This window comes from Coregonus lavaretus, assembly GCF_964263955.1.
Source record: "Coregonus lavaretus genome assembly, chromosome: 8".
In the NCBI taxonomy this organism is placed as follows: domain Eukaryota; kingdom Metazoa; phylum Chordata; class Actinopteri; order Salmoniformes; family Salmonidae; genus Coregonus; species Coregonus lavaretus.
This window is the reverse complement of record NC_139995.1, coordinates 44,526,569-44,542,759: the sequence shown is the minus strand read 5'-3', so window position 1 is coordinate 44,542,759 and position 16,191 is coordinate 44,526,569. Positions and strand designations below refer to the sequence as shown.

At 45.1% G+C, this 16,191-nt stretch overlaps 1 protein-coding gene across 1 annotated transcript in view; it reads left to right on the top strand.

Annotated features, from left to right (window-relative positions):
- LOC311134065 (voltage-dependent calcium channel subunit alpha-2/delta-3-like) overlaps nucleotides 1–16,191 on the top strand; it is a gene marked incomplete at both ends in the record, with an annotated part of 85,383 nt that overhangs the window by 40,576 nt on the left and 28,616 nt on the right. Inside the window, 4 exons of the mRNA XM_084167661.1 lie at nucleotides 3,827–3,905; nucleotides 4,527–4,660; nucleotides 5,113–5,130; nucleotides 15,237–15,308. Coding sequence (XP_084023787.1) covers nucleotides 3,827–3,905; nucleotides 4,527–4,660; nucleotides 5,113–5,130; nucleotides 15,237–15,308 — 303 coding nt within the window. The remainder of the gene's footprint in view (nucleotides 1–3,826; nucleotides 3,906–4,526; nucleotides 4,661–5,112; nucleotides 5,131–15,236; nucleotides 15,309–16,191) is intronic.

The following is a 16,191-nucleotide window of genomic DNA, read 5'->3' as shown; positions in this document are numbered from 1 at the left end:
AAACACACACCTCCGCCCTTCTGCTTCCCGGAGAGATATTTATTCCTGTCTGCGCGATGAACTGAGAACCCATCTGGCTGGACCGATTTCAACAGAATATCCCAAGAGAGCCATGTTTCCGTGAAACAGAGTATGTTACAGGCCTTGATGTCTCTCTGGAAAGAAATCCTTGCCCGTAGTTCGTCGACTTTGTTAATCAAAGATTGAAGATTATTGAGTAGAATACTTGGAAGCAGTGGGTGGTGTGCGCGCCTCCTAAGTCGGACCAGCAGGCCGCTCCGAGTGCCTCTCCTCCGCCGGCGATGTTTTGGGTCAGCCGCTGGAATCAGTTCAGTTGTCCTGGGGAAAGCAAACAAAGGATCTGCTTCGGGAAAGTCTTATTCCTGGTCGTAATGCTGGTGAGTTACCGCCGCTCTGATATCCAATAGTTGTTCCTGGCTGTATGTAATGATGCAAAGCACTTTCTGAGCTAATAATGTAAAAAATAATACATAAAAAAAACAAAATACTGCAAAGTTTCCTAAGAGCTAGTCGCGAGGCCGCCATCTTCGTCGGCGCCAGAACATTGGCCTGGTTCAATCAGCCACTCATGCAGACAGTGAACTCTGCTCCTGCATGTGCTTTGCTAGAGGAAGTGGACTGTAGCCTCTCTCCTCCTGCCTTATCTCTGCTTCTACTGCCCCAGGCTGGTTCTCTGTGCTCTAGAGCCCCTCCCTCCTCCTGTATCTACTAGCAACGGTCATGAAAATTGTTAACCTCTACGGGATCGGTGTCCCTTATACGGGACGGTTGCTGCTCAATATGCGATATGTGACTAGAGTGGTGTTGTAAACAACAGACAACATTCCAGGACATAGACATGCCTTATATGGGCAGAAAGCTTAAATTATTGTTAATCTAACTGCAGTGTCCAATTTGCAGTAGCTATTACAGCTAAAAATACCATACTATTGTTTGAGGATAGTGCACAACAACAAAACATAATATATGCACTTATATTCAGTAATCTTGCTCTGATTTGTCATCCTGAGGGTCCCAGAGATAAAATGTAGTGTAGTTTTGTTTGAAAAATCTATTTTTATATTCAAATGTAGGAGCTGGGTTCTACAGTTTGACCTCTGGCTCCACACCTACCCCGCCCGGCCTCTAGATGTGTGACGGTTAGTGTCTTTTCTGTAGGGAAGCTAATGATCCATCATGTATGACATTCCTGGGAGTGTGCAAACTTAAATGTTGTATTACCATAGCATTTTTGTATGTTCTCTACAGTTAAGTACTTGAAAACCAATTTGGCACATTTGAGAAAACTCCTGGCAGACTTGATACAAAATATTGTGTAGTGATTAGTGGCGCAGTGGTCTAAGGCACTGCATCGCAGTGCTAACTGTGCCACTAGAGATCCTGGTTCGAATCCAGGCTCTGTCGCAGCCGGCTGCGACCGGGAGACTCATGGGCGGCGCACAATTGGCCCAGCGTCGTCCAGGGTAGGGGATGGAATGGCCGGCAGGGATGTAGCTCAGTTGATAGAGCATGGCGTTTGCAACGCCAGGGTTGTGGGTTCAATTCCCACGGGGGGCCAGTATAAAAAAAATATGTATTCACTAACTGTAAGTCGCTCTGGATAAGAACGTCTGCTAAATGACTAAAATGTAAATGTAAAATGATGTAATCCTTCACTGGATCAGTTTGAAACTTTGCACACACACTGCTGCCATCTAGTGGACAACATCTTAATTACATCTAGAATCCTACATCACTGTCTGGCCTTTCTCTTGCATTTCAAAGATGATGCAAAAATAAATAAATAGAAAACGCATGTTTTTTTGTTTGTATTATCTTTTACAAGATCTAATGTGTTATATTCTCCTACATTAATTTGAAATTTCCACAAACTTCAAAGTTTCCTTTCAAATTATATCAAGAATATGCATATCCTTGCTTCAGGTCCTGAGCTACAGGCAGTTAGATTTGGGTATGTTATTTTAGGTGAAAATTGAAAAAAAGGGTCCAATCCTTATTAAAAGGTTTTTAAAAACAATTCTATAAATGCAACAGTTGGACAATGGATGAAGATACTCCAAACTTTATAATCCATCAGATATTGACTGAATTATAGCACATACAAACGTTTTACTGTCACGGACAAATAATGAATTTATTGTATTATTTATTTATTTTCTTCTTAAAATGCATTCATATACATGTTCTTATTGTATTAGGTATTTTTAAAAAATATTTTGTGAAAATGAAGAAAATGATATGTGCCTAATTTGCATAAATACACCAGGTGTATTTACATATATGAAAACATTTACATAAAGGGGTGGAATAGGGCTGCAACCACCAAACACTTGCTCTGTCTACCCTACCTGCACTACCTAGACTGCCTCATTAATTACTGTTGTTGTCACGTTCTCTTGCAGAATTCAACAAGTGTGTCAATGGCAGAATACCCTCCGATTAAAAATCAACACCTTTGATTCTAGATTACACCTATCTAAACATAAAAAGTTCAAAAGTTTGGACACACATACTCATTCAAGGGTTTTTCTTTATTTATACTATTTTCTACATTGTAGAATAATAGTGAAGACATCAAAACTATGAAATAACACATATGGAATCATGTAGTAACCAAAAAAGTGTTAAACAAATCAAAATGTATTTTATATTTTATATTCTTCAAAGTAGCCACCCTTTGCCTTGATGACAGCTTTGCACACTTTTTGCATTCCTCTGCCGGTTTCCTCTGCCGGTGCCTCTGCCCCTGACTGGCTACTCTCCTCCTCATACCAACATAGTCTTCTCCCTGCTTCTGCCTCTCAGCCTCTGCCTCTATCGCCCCAGGCTGGCTCTCTATTGGAGGGTCATTCTGGCAGGGGGCCACACTGTGACAAATGACTTGGTGAAAACGTTAAACAAATAACATTGAAATTAAATGGGCTGCTGTGCTATTCACAGTGTAATAAAAACAACACCTTGGGGCCCTTTTGTCCCGTCCTATCAAGCACATGCGTGTCGGCAGACTCTGCACAAAGGGGCAGTATCTGGCAGTGTAACCCCCATCCCCCCACATACCCGGAGGGGCAGTGTTTGGCAGCCGTTCACTCTGAGCCGTGGCTGGCGGATGCCACAGAGAAAATTCAACCTGTCTCTTGTTTCTCTGTGCTGTCAACCTTGGTTTATACATACAGATCTAATGCAGCACAGATATGCAGATAATATGGATGAGTGGATGAGCAAGAAAGAGAGCAAGAGGAAGGAAGCAGAATGAAAATGAGAAGGGGATGCAGGAGAGGAGAGGAGAGGAGAGGAGAGGAGAGGAGAGGAGAGGAGAGGAGAGGAGAGGAGAGGAGAGGAGAGGAGAGGAGAGGAGAGGAGAGGAGAGGAGAGGAGAGGAGAGGAGAGGAGAGGAGAGGCGAGGAGAGATGAAGGGAAAAGAAAGGAAAGGAAGGAAGACAGAGAGCTAAACTAAGTGCTGGGTCTTTCATAGTGAGGCACAAACAGTACTGTAGTAGCCCATACATCTACCCTCCTCCTCTCCTCTCCTCTCCTCTCCTCTCCTCTCCTCTCCTCTCCTCTCCTCTCCTCTCCTCTCCTCTCCTCTCCTCTCCTCTCCTCTCCTCTCCTCTCCTCTCCTCGGTACTAGACTATATATCCATCCACTCTCCTCTCCTCTCTTCTCCTCTCCTTTCTCCAGACAGATAGAATCAGGGCAGGAAGATGGAGCACCATGTGATTCCGTCACTGCACGTTTATGTATTCTCTATTTAAATCGGAGCTCACCACACTGTAAATGGCTGACGTCCCTTTCCTCTTCATATAGGTGCGCATATTCCCTTACCTGATTGGCCGGGAGTCTGCCTTTGCTGATAACATGAAATGGATGGCCTGTGCTAATAAAGGTTTGTCTTTTCTTAAAAACTGTATAATGACCACATACACTATGTACCAAATACACCTCACACCACATGTATACTATTACTGTGACGGGATGTTGGCTGTGTGTGAATGTGTGGGTGTGAGTGTGTGTTGGGTAGATTGGCTGTGTGTGAATGTGTGGGCATGAGTGTGTGTTGGGTAGATTGGCTGTGTGTGAATGTGTGCAGAGTGGAGTGTCAGTGGAGTGACACAGGGGTCAGGGGCCATCCCTGCCTAATCCCTCTTCCTGTCAGAGCCTTTCCCCCTGGCCACCTGCCGCTGATGGCTCCCGTGCGCCCACGTTCCGGATGAGAGGAGAACGCTCTGGACTGGGAAAGTCACAGTCAGGAAAAGTGATCACTGTGGGATTACACAGCCCAGCTAGTCTATCCTTATTCTAACACTCACAGTAACACACATTTACTGGGAAATACCCCTAGTGTGATACAGTGTGTGTGTGTCTGTGTGTATGTGTGCGTGTGTCTGTGTGTATGTGTGTCTGTGTGTGTGTATATGTGTGTGTGTCTGTGTGTGTGTGTATGTGTGTGTGTGTCTGTATCTGTGTCTGTGTGTGTGTGCGTGCGTGTTTGTGTGTGTTGCCACAGGGTATTTCAGTCAGATCTCCACACTGGCTGATGTACAGGAGAATGTGATGAGGTATCTTCATGTTATGAGTCGTCCTAAAGTCATCGACCACGAACATGACACGGTCTGGACAGAGGCCTACATGGACAGCACTGTGAGTATTATAGTGAGTAGAAAAAGGCGAGGGAGTGTGTGTGTACTATATGTATGTGCAAGCGTGTGTGTGTGCATTTGCGTGTGTGTCCGTGTGTGTGTGTCCTCTCTGATCAGTCCCCTTCATGCTACAAGAGTGATTCCACATTATGAGCTTCATTCATTTGACTGGATTTTCCAGTTTGACTTGTTCTGCTCTTCTGTGTGCAGAATGTTAATATGCTGTCTGTCTGGCTGACTGTCTGTTTGAGTGTCTGTCTGTCTGTCTGTCTGTCTGTCTGTCTGTCTGACTGTGTCTGAGTGTCTGTCTTTCTGACTGTTTGTCTGTCTGACTTACTGACTGTCTGTCTGACTGAGTGAGTGAGCGTCTGTCTGTCTGTCTGTCTGTCTGTCTGTCTGTCTGTCTGTCTGTCTGTCAAGCCTCATATGTCATTTTTCTGTCTCCTTCTGCAGCTCTCCCAGGCACACAAGGTAAATCCTCTCTCTCTCTCTCTCTCTCTCTCTCTCTCTCTCTCTCTCTCTCTCTCTCTCTCTCTCTCTCTCTCTCTCTCTCTCTCTCTCTCTCTCTCTCTCTCTCTCTCTCACATTGTCATAAAAATCAGTCTCTCTGACTAGAACTGCTTGAAACTCATTTCCTTGCCATTTTTCCATTCTGGTGTATTATATGGATACATCATCTGAGGAGTTATATAGTTGCCATATATGTTTCTGTAATGTGGTTGCTGAGTCTGCTGCTGAGAGCTGAGACTGCTGTTAGTTGTAAAGGTCTGCTTCTACTTAGTATGGGGATTGTCCAGGACTGCATGTGTATTGTGTAAGTACACGTGCACACACACACACACACACACACACACACACACACACACACACACACACACATTAACTCACAAACACAAACACACACACACACATGCGCACTTGTGCAAGAACTAGCTCAAACATACAAACACACACATAGTGGTGACAGAGGTGAGGGTTGGGTTGGTAGGGGGATTGTCCTCTGGAGTGTGTTCTGCTGTATCTCAGCCACAGAGACACACCATTCATCATTCTGTGGATCATTGCCTTTTATCTCCTAAAGCCCGTAATAAAACTGACATTGGAGCGGAGAGAGGCAGAGAAAGAAGGAGAGGGGACAGGGGGACGGGGGGGAGGACAGGCGGGGATATCACAAGGTCGTTTCCCAGAAAACTCTTGTGTCTAGCGTCTGCTGACTGTTGCAGGATATTCCCAGTGTGTCTGTACTGAACACTTCTATTCCCAGTGTGTCTGTACTGCACACTTCTATTCCCAGTGTGTCTGTACTGAACCCTTCTATTCCCAGTGTGTCTGTACTGAACCCTTCTATTCCCAGTGTGTCTGTACTGAACACTTCTATTCCCAGTGTGTCTGTACTGAACACTTCTATTCCCAGTGTGTCTGTACTGAACACTTCTATTCCCAGTGTGTCTGTACTGAACACTTCTATTCCCAGTGTCTGTACTGAACACTTCTATTCCCAATGTGTCTGTACTGAACACTTCTATTCCCAGTGTGTCTGTACTGAACACTTCTATTCCCAGTGTGTCTGTACTAAGCCCTTCTCTTCCCAGTGTGTCTGTCCTCAACTCTTCTATTCCCAGTGTGTCTGTACTAAGCCCTTCTCTTCCCAGTGTGTCTGTCCTCAACTCTTCTATTCCCAGTGTGTCTGTACTAAGCCCTTCTCTTCCCAGTTTGTCTGTACTAAGCCCTTCTCTTCCCAGTGTGTCTGTACTAAGCCCTTCTCTTCCCAGTGTGTCTGTACTAAGCCCTTCTCTTCCCAGTGTGTCTGTACTAAGCCCTTACATTTTATTTACATTTTAGTCATTTAGCAGACGCTCTTATCCAGAGCGATTTACAGGAGCAATTAGGGTTAAGGGCCTTGCTTAAGGGCACATCGACAGATTTTTCACCTAGTCGGCTCGGGGATTAGAACCAGCGACCTTTCGGTTACTGGCACAACGCTCTTACCCACTAAGCTACCTGCCTGTACTCATCTCTTCTATTCCCAGTGTGTCTGTACTAAGCCCTTCTCTTCCCAGTTTGTCTGTACTAAGCCCTTCTCTTCCCAGTGTGTCTGTCCTCAACTCTTCTATTCCCAGTGTGTCTGTACTAAGCCCTTCTCTTCCCAGTTTGTCTGTCCTCAACTCTTCTATTCCCAGTGTGTCTGTACTAAGCCCTTCTCTTCCCAGTGTGTCTGTACTAAGCCCTTCTCTTCCCAGTGTGTCTGTCCTCAACACTTCTATTCCCAGTGTGTCTGTACTGAACCCTTCTATCCCCAGTGTGTCTGTACTGAACCCTTCTATTCCCAGTGTGTCTGTACTGAACACTTCTATTCCCAGTGTGTCTGTACTGAACACTTCTATTCCCAGTGTGTCTGTACTGAACACATCTATTCCCAGTGTGTCTGTACTGAACACTTCTATTCCCAGTGTCTGTACTGAACACTTCTATTCCCAATGTGTCTGTACTGAACACTTCTATTCCCAGTGTGTCTGTACTGAACACTTCTATTCCCAGTGTGTCTGTACTGAACCCTTCTTTTCCCAGTGTGTCTGTGCTAAACCCTTCTATTCCCAGTGTGTCTGTACTAAGCCCTTCTCTTCCCAGTGTGTCTGTCCTCAACTCTTCTATTCCCAGTGTGTCTGTACTAAGCCCTTCTCTTCCCAGTGTGTCTGTCCTCAACTCTTCTATTCCCAGTGTGTCTGTACTAAGCCCTTCTCTTCCCAGTTTGTCTGTACTAAGCCCTTCTCTTCCCAGTGTGTCTGTACTAAGCCCTTCTCTTCCCAGTGTGTCTGTACTAAGCCCTTCTCTTCCCAGTGTGTCTGTACTAAGCCCTTCTCTTCCCAGTGTGTCTGTACTAAGCCCTTCTCTTCCCAGTGTGTCTGTCCTCAACTCTTCTATTCCCAGTGTGTCTGTACTAAGCCCTTCTCTTCCCAGTTTGTCTGTACTAAGCCCTTCTCTTCCCAGTGTGTCTGTCCTCAACTCTTCTATTCCCAGTGTGTCTGTACTAAGCCCTTCTCTTCCCAGTTTGTCTGTCCTCAACTCTTCTATTCCCAGTGTGTATGTACTAAGCCCTTCTCTTCCCAGTGTGTCTGTACTAAGCCCTTCTCTTCCCAGTGTGTCTGTCCTCAACACTTCTATTCCCAGTGTGTCTGTACTGAACCCTTCTATTCCCAGTGTGTCTGTACTGAACCCTTCTATTCCCAGTGTGTCTGTACTAAACACTTCTATTCCCAGTGTGTCTGTACTGAACACTTCTATTCCCAGTGTGTCTGTACTGAACACATCTATTCCCAGTGTGTCTGTACTGAACACTTCTATTCCCAGTGTCTGTACTGAACACTTCTATTCCCAATGTGTCTGTACTGAACACTTCTATTCCCAGTGTGTCTGTACTGAACACTTCTATTCCCAGTGTGTCTGTACTGAACCCTTCTTTTCCCAGTGTGTCTGTGCTAAACCCTTCTATTCCCAGTGTGTCTGTACTAAGCCCTTCTCTTCCCAGTGTGTCTGTCCTCAACTCTTCTATTCCCAGTGTGTCTGTACTAAGCCCTTCTCTTCCCAGTGTGTCTGTCCTCAACTCTTCTATTCCCAGTGTGTCTGTACTAAGCCCTTCTCTTCCCAGTTTGTCTGTACTAAGCCCTTCTCTTCCCAGTGTGTCTGTACTAAGCCCTTCTCTTCCCAGTGTGTCTGTACTAAGCCCTTCTCTTCCCAGTGTGTCTGTACTAAGCCCTTCTCTTCCCAGTGTGTCTGTACTAAGCCCTTCTCTTCCCAGTGTGTCTGTCCTCAACTCTTCTATTCCCAGTGTGTCTGTACTAAGCCCTTCTCTTCCCAGTTTGTCTGTACTAAGCCCTTCTCTTCCCAGTGTGTCTGTCCTCAACTCTTCTATTCCCAGTGTGTCTGTACTAAGCCCTTCTCTTCCCAGTTTGTCTGTCCTCAACTCTTCTATTCCCAGTGTGTCTGTACTAAGCCCTTCTCTTCCCAGTGTGTCTGTACTAAGCCCTTCTCTTCCCAGTGTGTCTGTCCTCAACTCTTCTATTCCCAGTGTGTCTGTACTAAACCCTTCTCTTCCCAGTGTGTCTGTACTAAACCATTCTATTCCCAGTGTTTCTGTAGTAAGCTCTTCTGATGGGAAGGGGCTTGGGGTCTACCAGGGTCTACCTGCACAGGTAATACTGGGCTGGAGGGGCTGCTGCTCTGGAATGAAGAGGGTGGTCGATGGTGAAACCCTCCATCAACCATTTTGTTGAGTCAGCAAAGAAACATACTGCCACCTTAGTACCCTAGTAACCTAGTACCATACAGAGACTACCTTAATACCCTAGTGCCTTAGTACCCTAGTACCATACAGAGACTACCTTAGTACCCTAGTGCCTTAGTACCTTAGTACCCTAGTACCTTAGTACCCTCATACTTTAGTACCCTAGTACCATACAGAGACTACCTTAATACCCTAGCACCCTAATACCATGCAGAGACTACCTTAATACCCTAGTACCCTAGTACCATGCAGAGACTACCTTAATACCCTAGTGCCTTAGTACCCTAGTACCATACAGAGACTACCTTAGTACCCTAGTGCCTTAGTACCATAGTACCATACAGAGACCACCTTAGTACCCTAGTACCATACAGAGACTACCTTAGTACCCTAGTGCCTTAGTACCTTAGTACCCTAGTACCTTAGTACCCTCATACTTTAGTACCCTAGTACCATACAGAGACTACCTTAATACCCTAGCACCCTAATACCATGCAGAGACTACCTTAATACCCTAGTACCCTAGTACCATGCAGAGACTACCTTAGTACCCTAGTACCTTAGTAGCCTGGTACCCTAGTACCTTAGTGCACTAATACCCTAGTACCTTAGTACCCTAGTACCCTAGTACCTTAGTACCCTAGTAATCTAGTACCCTAGTACCCTACACAGTTCACTGCCTCTCTCCAACACATGTACAGTACATGGACACACTCTTTTTTGCAATACATATTCTATCCTGCAAATAGCCACATACATGTACACAGTACACACACACACACACACACACACACACACACACACACACACACACACACACACACACACACAAACACACACTCACCCTCTTTTATGCAAACACACACACTCTCCCACACACAAATAGCCACACAATCACACACAGTACACACAGTCACAGCTGTGTCCATGAGCCTGTGAGGTGAGGGAATAGCAGACCTAGTTTTAGCGAGTTCATGTGTTTAATCAAGTCAGTTCTCATTCTGCTGAGCATAGCCCCGATCTCAGCCAAACAGGAAACACACACTGGGGATCACTCTAAACCGGAGCTTCACTATAAATGTACTATAAAGCCACAAACCACGAGCAACATTAACCATAGTTTTATACTCCAGACTGCAGGGCTGCCAACTTTTGAAGAAAACTTGGAGTGAGATTTGCTATGATAATTTCATTGCTCCCTGGGACAACCCCTAGATGGGGGGGGGGTCATAAAATGTTACTGTTTTAAAGCTAATTTCCTGCAATTCTATGTATTTTGACATGGCTTTAGTTAGGCCTATGACCAGGGTAGACATTTTTTAAAAATGTACACCACAGGTCAAGTGTATTCAGGATGCTTTGAACATTAAATGAACACTCAAAATTTGATGACTTTGTTACTTTGAGATTTTTTATGTGGTTTGACACTTTATTCAGACAGTAATGAAATGAGATGGGGAGACACAAATGGGAGAAACAGTGGGAAGGTTGGAAGCAGGGATTTATTCCTGTTTTCAGGTGGAAAGTTGTATGTGACATATGCCGGGAATGGTTACCACTACACCAAGGCTCTGCACAGGAAATACTAATATTAATGATTGATGGCATGGGTAACCAAATCATAGATTGCAGTCTCCTTGTCCATAAATTGTTTTCAAGGTAAGGACACAAATATTTTGTAAGTTGGGTGAACTTTTTAAAATAGGGCTGGAAGAAAATCGTGCTTGCTCTCCAGGAGGTTTGGCCACCTCTGATCTATGTTTCCCAAGTGCTGAGTATTTGAAAATGTTCTTGTTATAACAATACATTTTTCAAAATCACCTAACGTTCAAGAAAAATCTAATGAATATCAATATTCAGGTGGTTTATGATTACTAGTTGAAGATCCTTGCCTTCATCTTACTCTACACAGTCCCTCTACCATCTCTTCATCTTACTCTACACAGTCCCCCTACCATCTCTTCATCTTACTCTACACAGTCCCCCTACCATCTCTTCATCTTACTCTACACAGTCCCCCTACCATCTCTTCATCTTACTCTACACAGTCCCCCTACCATCTCTTCATCATACTCTACACAGTCCCCCTACCATCTCTTCATCTTACTCTACACAGTCCCCCTACCATCTCTTCATCTTACTCTACACAGTCCCTCTACCATCTCTTCATCTTACTCTACACAGTCCCTCTACCATCTCTTCATCTTACTCTACACAGTCCCCCTACCATCTCTTCATCTTACTCTACACAGTCCCCCTACAATCTCTTCATCTTACTCTACACAGTCCCTCTACCATCTCTTCATCTTACTCTACAGTCCCCCTACCATCTCTTCATCTTACTCTACACAGTCCCCCTACCATCTCTTCATCTTACTCTACACAGTCCCTCTACCATCTCTTCATCTTACTCTACACAGTCCCCTCCAGTCTACACCATCTCTTCATCTTACTCTACACAGTCCCCTCTAGTCTACACCATATCTTCATCTTACTCTACACAGTCCCCTCCAGTCTACACCATCTCTTCATCTTACTCTACACAGTCCCCTCCAGTCTACACCATCTCTTTATCTTACTCTACACAGTCCCCTCCAGTCTACACCATCTCTTCATCTTACTCTACACAGTCCCCCCAGTCTACACCATCTCTTCATCTTACTCTACACAGTCCGCTCCAGTCTACACCATCTCTTCATCTTACTCTACACAGTCCCCTCCAGTCTACACCATCTCTTCATCTTACTCTACACAGTTCTCCTACCATCTCTTCATCTTACTCTACACAGTCCCCCTACCATCTCTTCATCTTACTCTACACAGTCCCTCTACCATCTCTTCATCTTACTCTACACAGTCCCCCTACCATCTCTTCATCTTACTCTACACAGTCCCCTCCAGTCTACACCATCTCTTTATCTTACTCTACACAGTCCCCTCCAGTCTACACCATCTCTTCATCTTACTCTACACAGTCCCCTCCAGTCTACACCATCTCTTCATCTTACTCTACACAGTCCCCTCCAGTCTACACCATCTCTTTATCTTACTCTACACAGTCCCCTCCAGTCTACACCATATCTTCATCTTACTCTACACAGTCCCCTCCAGTCTACACCATCTCTTCATCTTACTCTACACAGTCCCCTCCAGTCTACACCATCTCTTTATCTTACTCTACACAGTCCCTTCCAGTCTACACCATATCTTCATCTTACTCTACACAGTCCCCTCCAGTCTACACCATATCTTCATCTTACTCTACACAGTCCCCTCCAGTCTACACCATCTCTTCATCTTACTCTACACAGTCCCCTCCAGTCTACACCATCTCTTTATCTTACTCTACACAGTCCCCCCAGTCTACACCATCTCTTCATCTTACTCTACACAGTCCCCTCCAGTCTACACCATCTCTTCATCTTACTCTACACAGTCCCCTCCAGTCTACACCATCTCTTCATCTTACTCTACACAGTCCCTCTACCATCTCTTCATCTTACTCTACACAGTCCCCTCCAGTCTACACCATCTCTTCATCTTACTCTACACAGTCCCCTCCAGTCTACACCATCTCTTCATCTTACTCTACACAGTCCCCTCCAGTCTACACCATCTCTTCATCTTACTCTACACAGTCCCCCAGTCTACACCATCTCTTCATCTTACTCTACACAGTCCGCTCCAGTCTACACCATCTCTTCATCTTACTCTACACAGTCCCCTCCAGTCTACACCATCTCTTCATCTTACTCTACACAGTCCCCTCTAGTCTACACCATCTCTTCATCTTACTCTACACAGTCCCCTCCAGTCTACACCATCTCTTCATCTTACTCTACACAGTCCCCTCCAGTCTACACCATCTCTTCATCTTACTCTACACAGTCCCCCCAGTCTACACCAGCTCTTCATCTTACTCTACACAGTCTCCTCCAGTCTACACCATCTCTTCATCTTACTCTGCACAGTCCCCTCCAGTCTACACCATCTCTTCATCTTACTCTACACAGTCCCCCCAGTCTACACCATCTCTTCATCTTACTCTACACAGTCCGCTCCAGTCTACACCATCTCTTCATCTTACTCTACACAGTCCCCTCCAGTCTACACCATCTCTTCATCTTACTCTACACAGTCCCCCTAGTCTACACCATCTCTTCATCTTACTCTACACAGTCCCTTCCAGTCTACACCATCTCTTCATCTTACTCTACACAGTCCCCTCCAGTCTACACCATCTCTTCATCTTACTCTGCACAGTCCGCTCCAGTCTACACCATATCTTCATCTTACTCTACACAGTCCCCTCCAGTCTACACCATCTCTTCATCTTACTCTACACAGTCCCCCTAGTCTACACCATCTCTTCATCTTACTCTACACAGTCCCTTCCAGTCTACACCATCTCTTCATCTTACTCTACACAGTCCCCTCCAGTCTACACCATCTCTTCATCTTACTCTACACAGTCCCCTCCAGTCTACACCATCTCTTCATCTTACTCTACACAGTCCCCCTACCATCTCTTCATCTTACTCTACACAGTCCCCTCCAGTCTACACCATCTCTTCATCTTACTCTACACAGTCCCCCTACCATCTCTTCATCTTACTCTACACAGTCCTCCTACCATCTCTTCATCTTACTCTACACAGTCCCCCTACCATCTCTTCATCTTACTCTACACAGTCCCTCTACCATATCTTCATCTTACTCTACACAGTCCCCCTACCATCTCTTCATCTTACTCTACACAGTCCCTCTACCATCTCTTCATCTTACTCTACACAGTCCCCCTACCATCTCTTCATCTTACTCTACACAGTCCCTCTACCATCTCTTCATCTTACTCTATACAGTCCCTCTACCATCTCTTCATCTTACTTTACACAGTCCCTCTACCATCTCTCCAGTCTACACCATCTCTTCATCTTACTCTACACAGTCCCTCTACCATCTCTCCAGTCTACACCATCTCTGCCTAGCACGTCCACAATACTAAAATGTCAACATTTATATTTGAGGCCTGGAGCATTCAATATCCAATGCTTATTTGTATGACTTATTCAAAACTGTCCATGAATGGCTGCAAAAATACATAGCCTCATATTATCCATTTTCAAAAACACAAGGCATATCAGATTACACTGGCAAAATTGAGAAGTGGAATAATAAAATAAGTTTGGGGAATAACAGCAGTGTTCTTGCTGACAAGCACAGTAATTACCCTATATATTTAGCCATTGTTAAGAATGAGAATTGTTCAACTGATCAGACTAAATAAAGTAAATATATAATAAAATCTCCTGAAGACAGAATTACATAAATCTGCCCCTACACCCTAACCAAATTATTGTAATATTTATTGTCCCTCCTCTAGAATCAAACGTACACTTTTGGGTTCACAATATGTTTGTCAAAATGATTTTCATAGTTACAAATCAGGTCACCCTACTAAACTTCCCTGCTAAAACATACTGTAGGACTGTCTGCTGGCTTTTAGTTGTCACAGCCTAAATGCCAATCACCAATCGAGGGGACCAACGCAAGTGTAGATTAAATCGACTTCAGTACATGCTGTCAAAAGGTTGCATTCTGCAATAGGAAGTAAAAGCAACCTAATTTTGTTGACAACATTGTATATAAAACAGCCCTACCATGCTGCTCTTTTTACAGTTTTATAGTCTCAGCTGAGAACATTTTCACTCTCCATTCAGCTCCATTCTCCTAATCTTGAGGGGCGTTTCTTTAAAACGTGCATCCAATTCCCTTGATCCCTTACATAAATAGACCAATCATATGCTTCAATGTGCCGTGGTTCACAGTGCTGTGGTAAAACAGGACAATGATAGAGGTTCTGCTTGTGATGTTAAGTTGCAGGCACAGATGCTACGATTTCTATTCAAAACGATTTGGAGCACAGTTGAGAAGTTAACACACTGACTATACAATGGACTAATTAGAAAAATAAATACAGTACTTTTCACAGCATGAGATATAAGAGGTGTGTCATGTGAGCGTGACAAGAGGGTCAAATACGTGTGTCTCACGGCCAATGCGTGAGAGTTGGCAGCTCTGAGATTGTCTTCTATTTTGAATAAAAAATGTATGTTTGGTTAAATCTATTTTGGTGAAAACTTGGCAGGGATGGATATTGTTGTGTATATTCCTCTGTTGACTCAGATTAGCATTTAGCATCAGTCAGACAGTGAGTACTGTAGCAACAGCCTATGATAGTTAAAATATAAGGAATTTCAGTAGACACTGTCTCTGTCACTGTGTTCTGTCTCAGTCCAGAAACAAGAAGGGCCCTAGCCTGATGACCACTGTGGCCATGCCTGTGTTCAGCACCAAGAACGAGACGGTAAGTGTGTTGTCACGAACGTTGAGAGACGGGTCAGACCAAGGTCCAGCGTGAAAAGCGTACATGTTTATTAACTAAATAAACATTCAACAAAACAAGAAACAACGTAACGTGAAGTCCAAAAGGCTATACACATACCAGCCTAACAGAAACAAGATCCCACAATACACAGTAGGCAATGGGCTACCTAAGTATGATCCCCAATCAGAGACAACGAGCGACAGCTGTCTCTGATTGGGAATCACACCCGGCCAAACCTAGAAACACAACCTAGCACTGCAACATAGAAATAGACTAACTAGATCATAAACATAGAATATATAACATAGAAACTCACGCCCTGACCAAACCAACTAAAGACAACAGGCCTCTCAAGGCCAGGGCGTGACAGTAACCCCCCCCCCCAAAGGTGCGTACTCCGGCCGCACCAACCTGACTCATTAGGGGAGGGTCCGGGTGAGCATTCAGCCTCGGAGGCGGATCCGGCTCCGAGGCTGACGACCTCTCCCTCTCTGCCTCCCCGTTGCGCCCCTGGTCTGGTCTGGACCTCGGCGCGATGCTTCCCCTCTCCTTCCTCCCACGATGCACCAAGCCCTGTCTGGACCCTGGTGTGGGAGACCCCGAACCTGGAGAGGGGCTGATGTCTGGGCCTGGATCGGCAATCCTCCCACGATGCACCAAGCCCTGTCTGGACCCTGGTGTGGGAGGCCCAGACCCTGGAGAGGGGCTGACTTCTGGGTCTGGAGTGGAGCCGCTGACCGGAGCTGAACTGGACCCCGGTGGAGCGGACTGCTCTGGCTCCGGAGTGGATCCGCTGACCGGAGCTGAACTGGACACCGGTGGAGCAGACTGCTCTGGCTCCGGAGTGGAACCGCTGACCGGA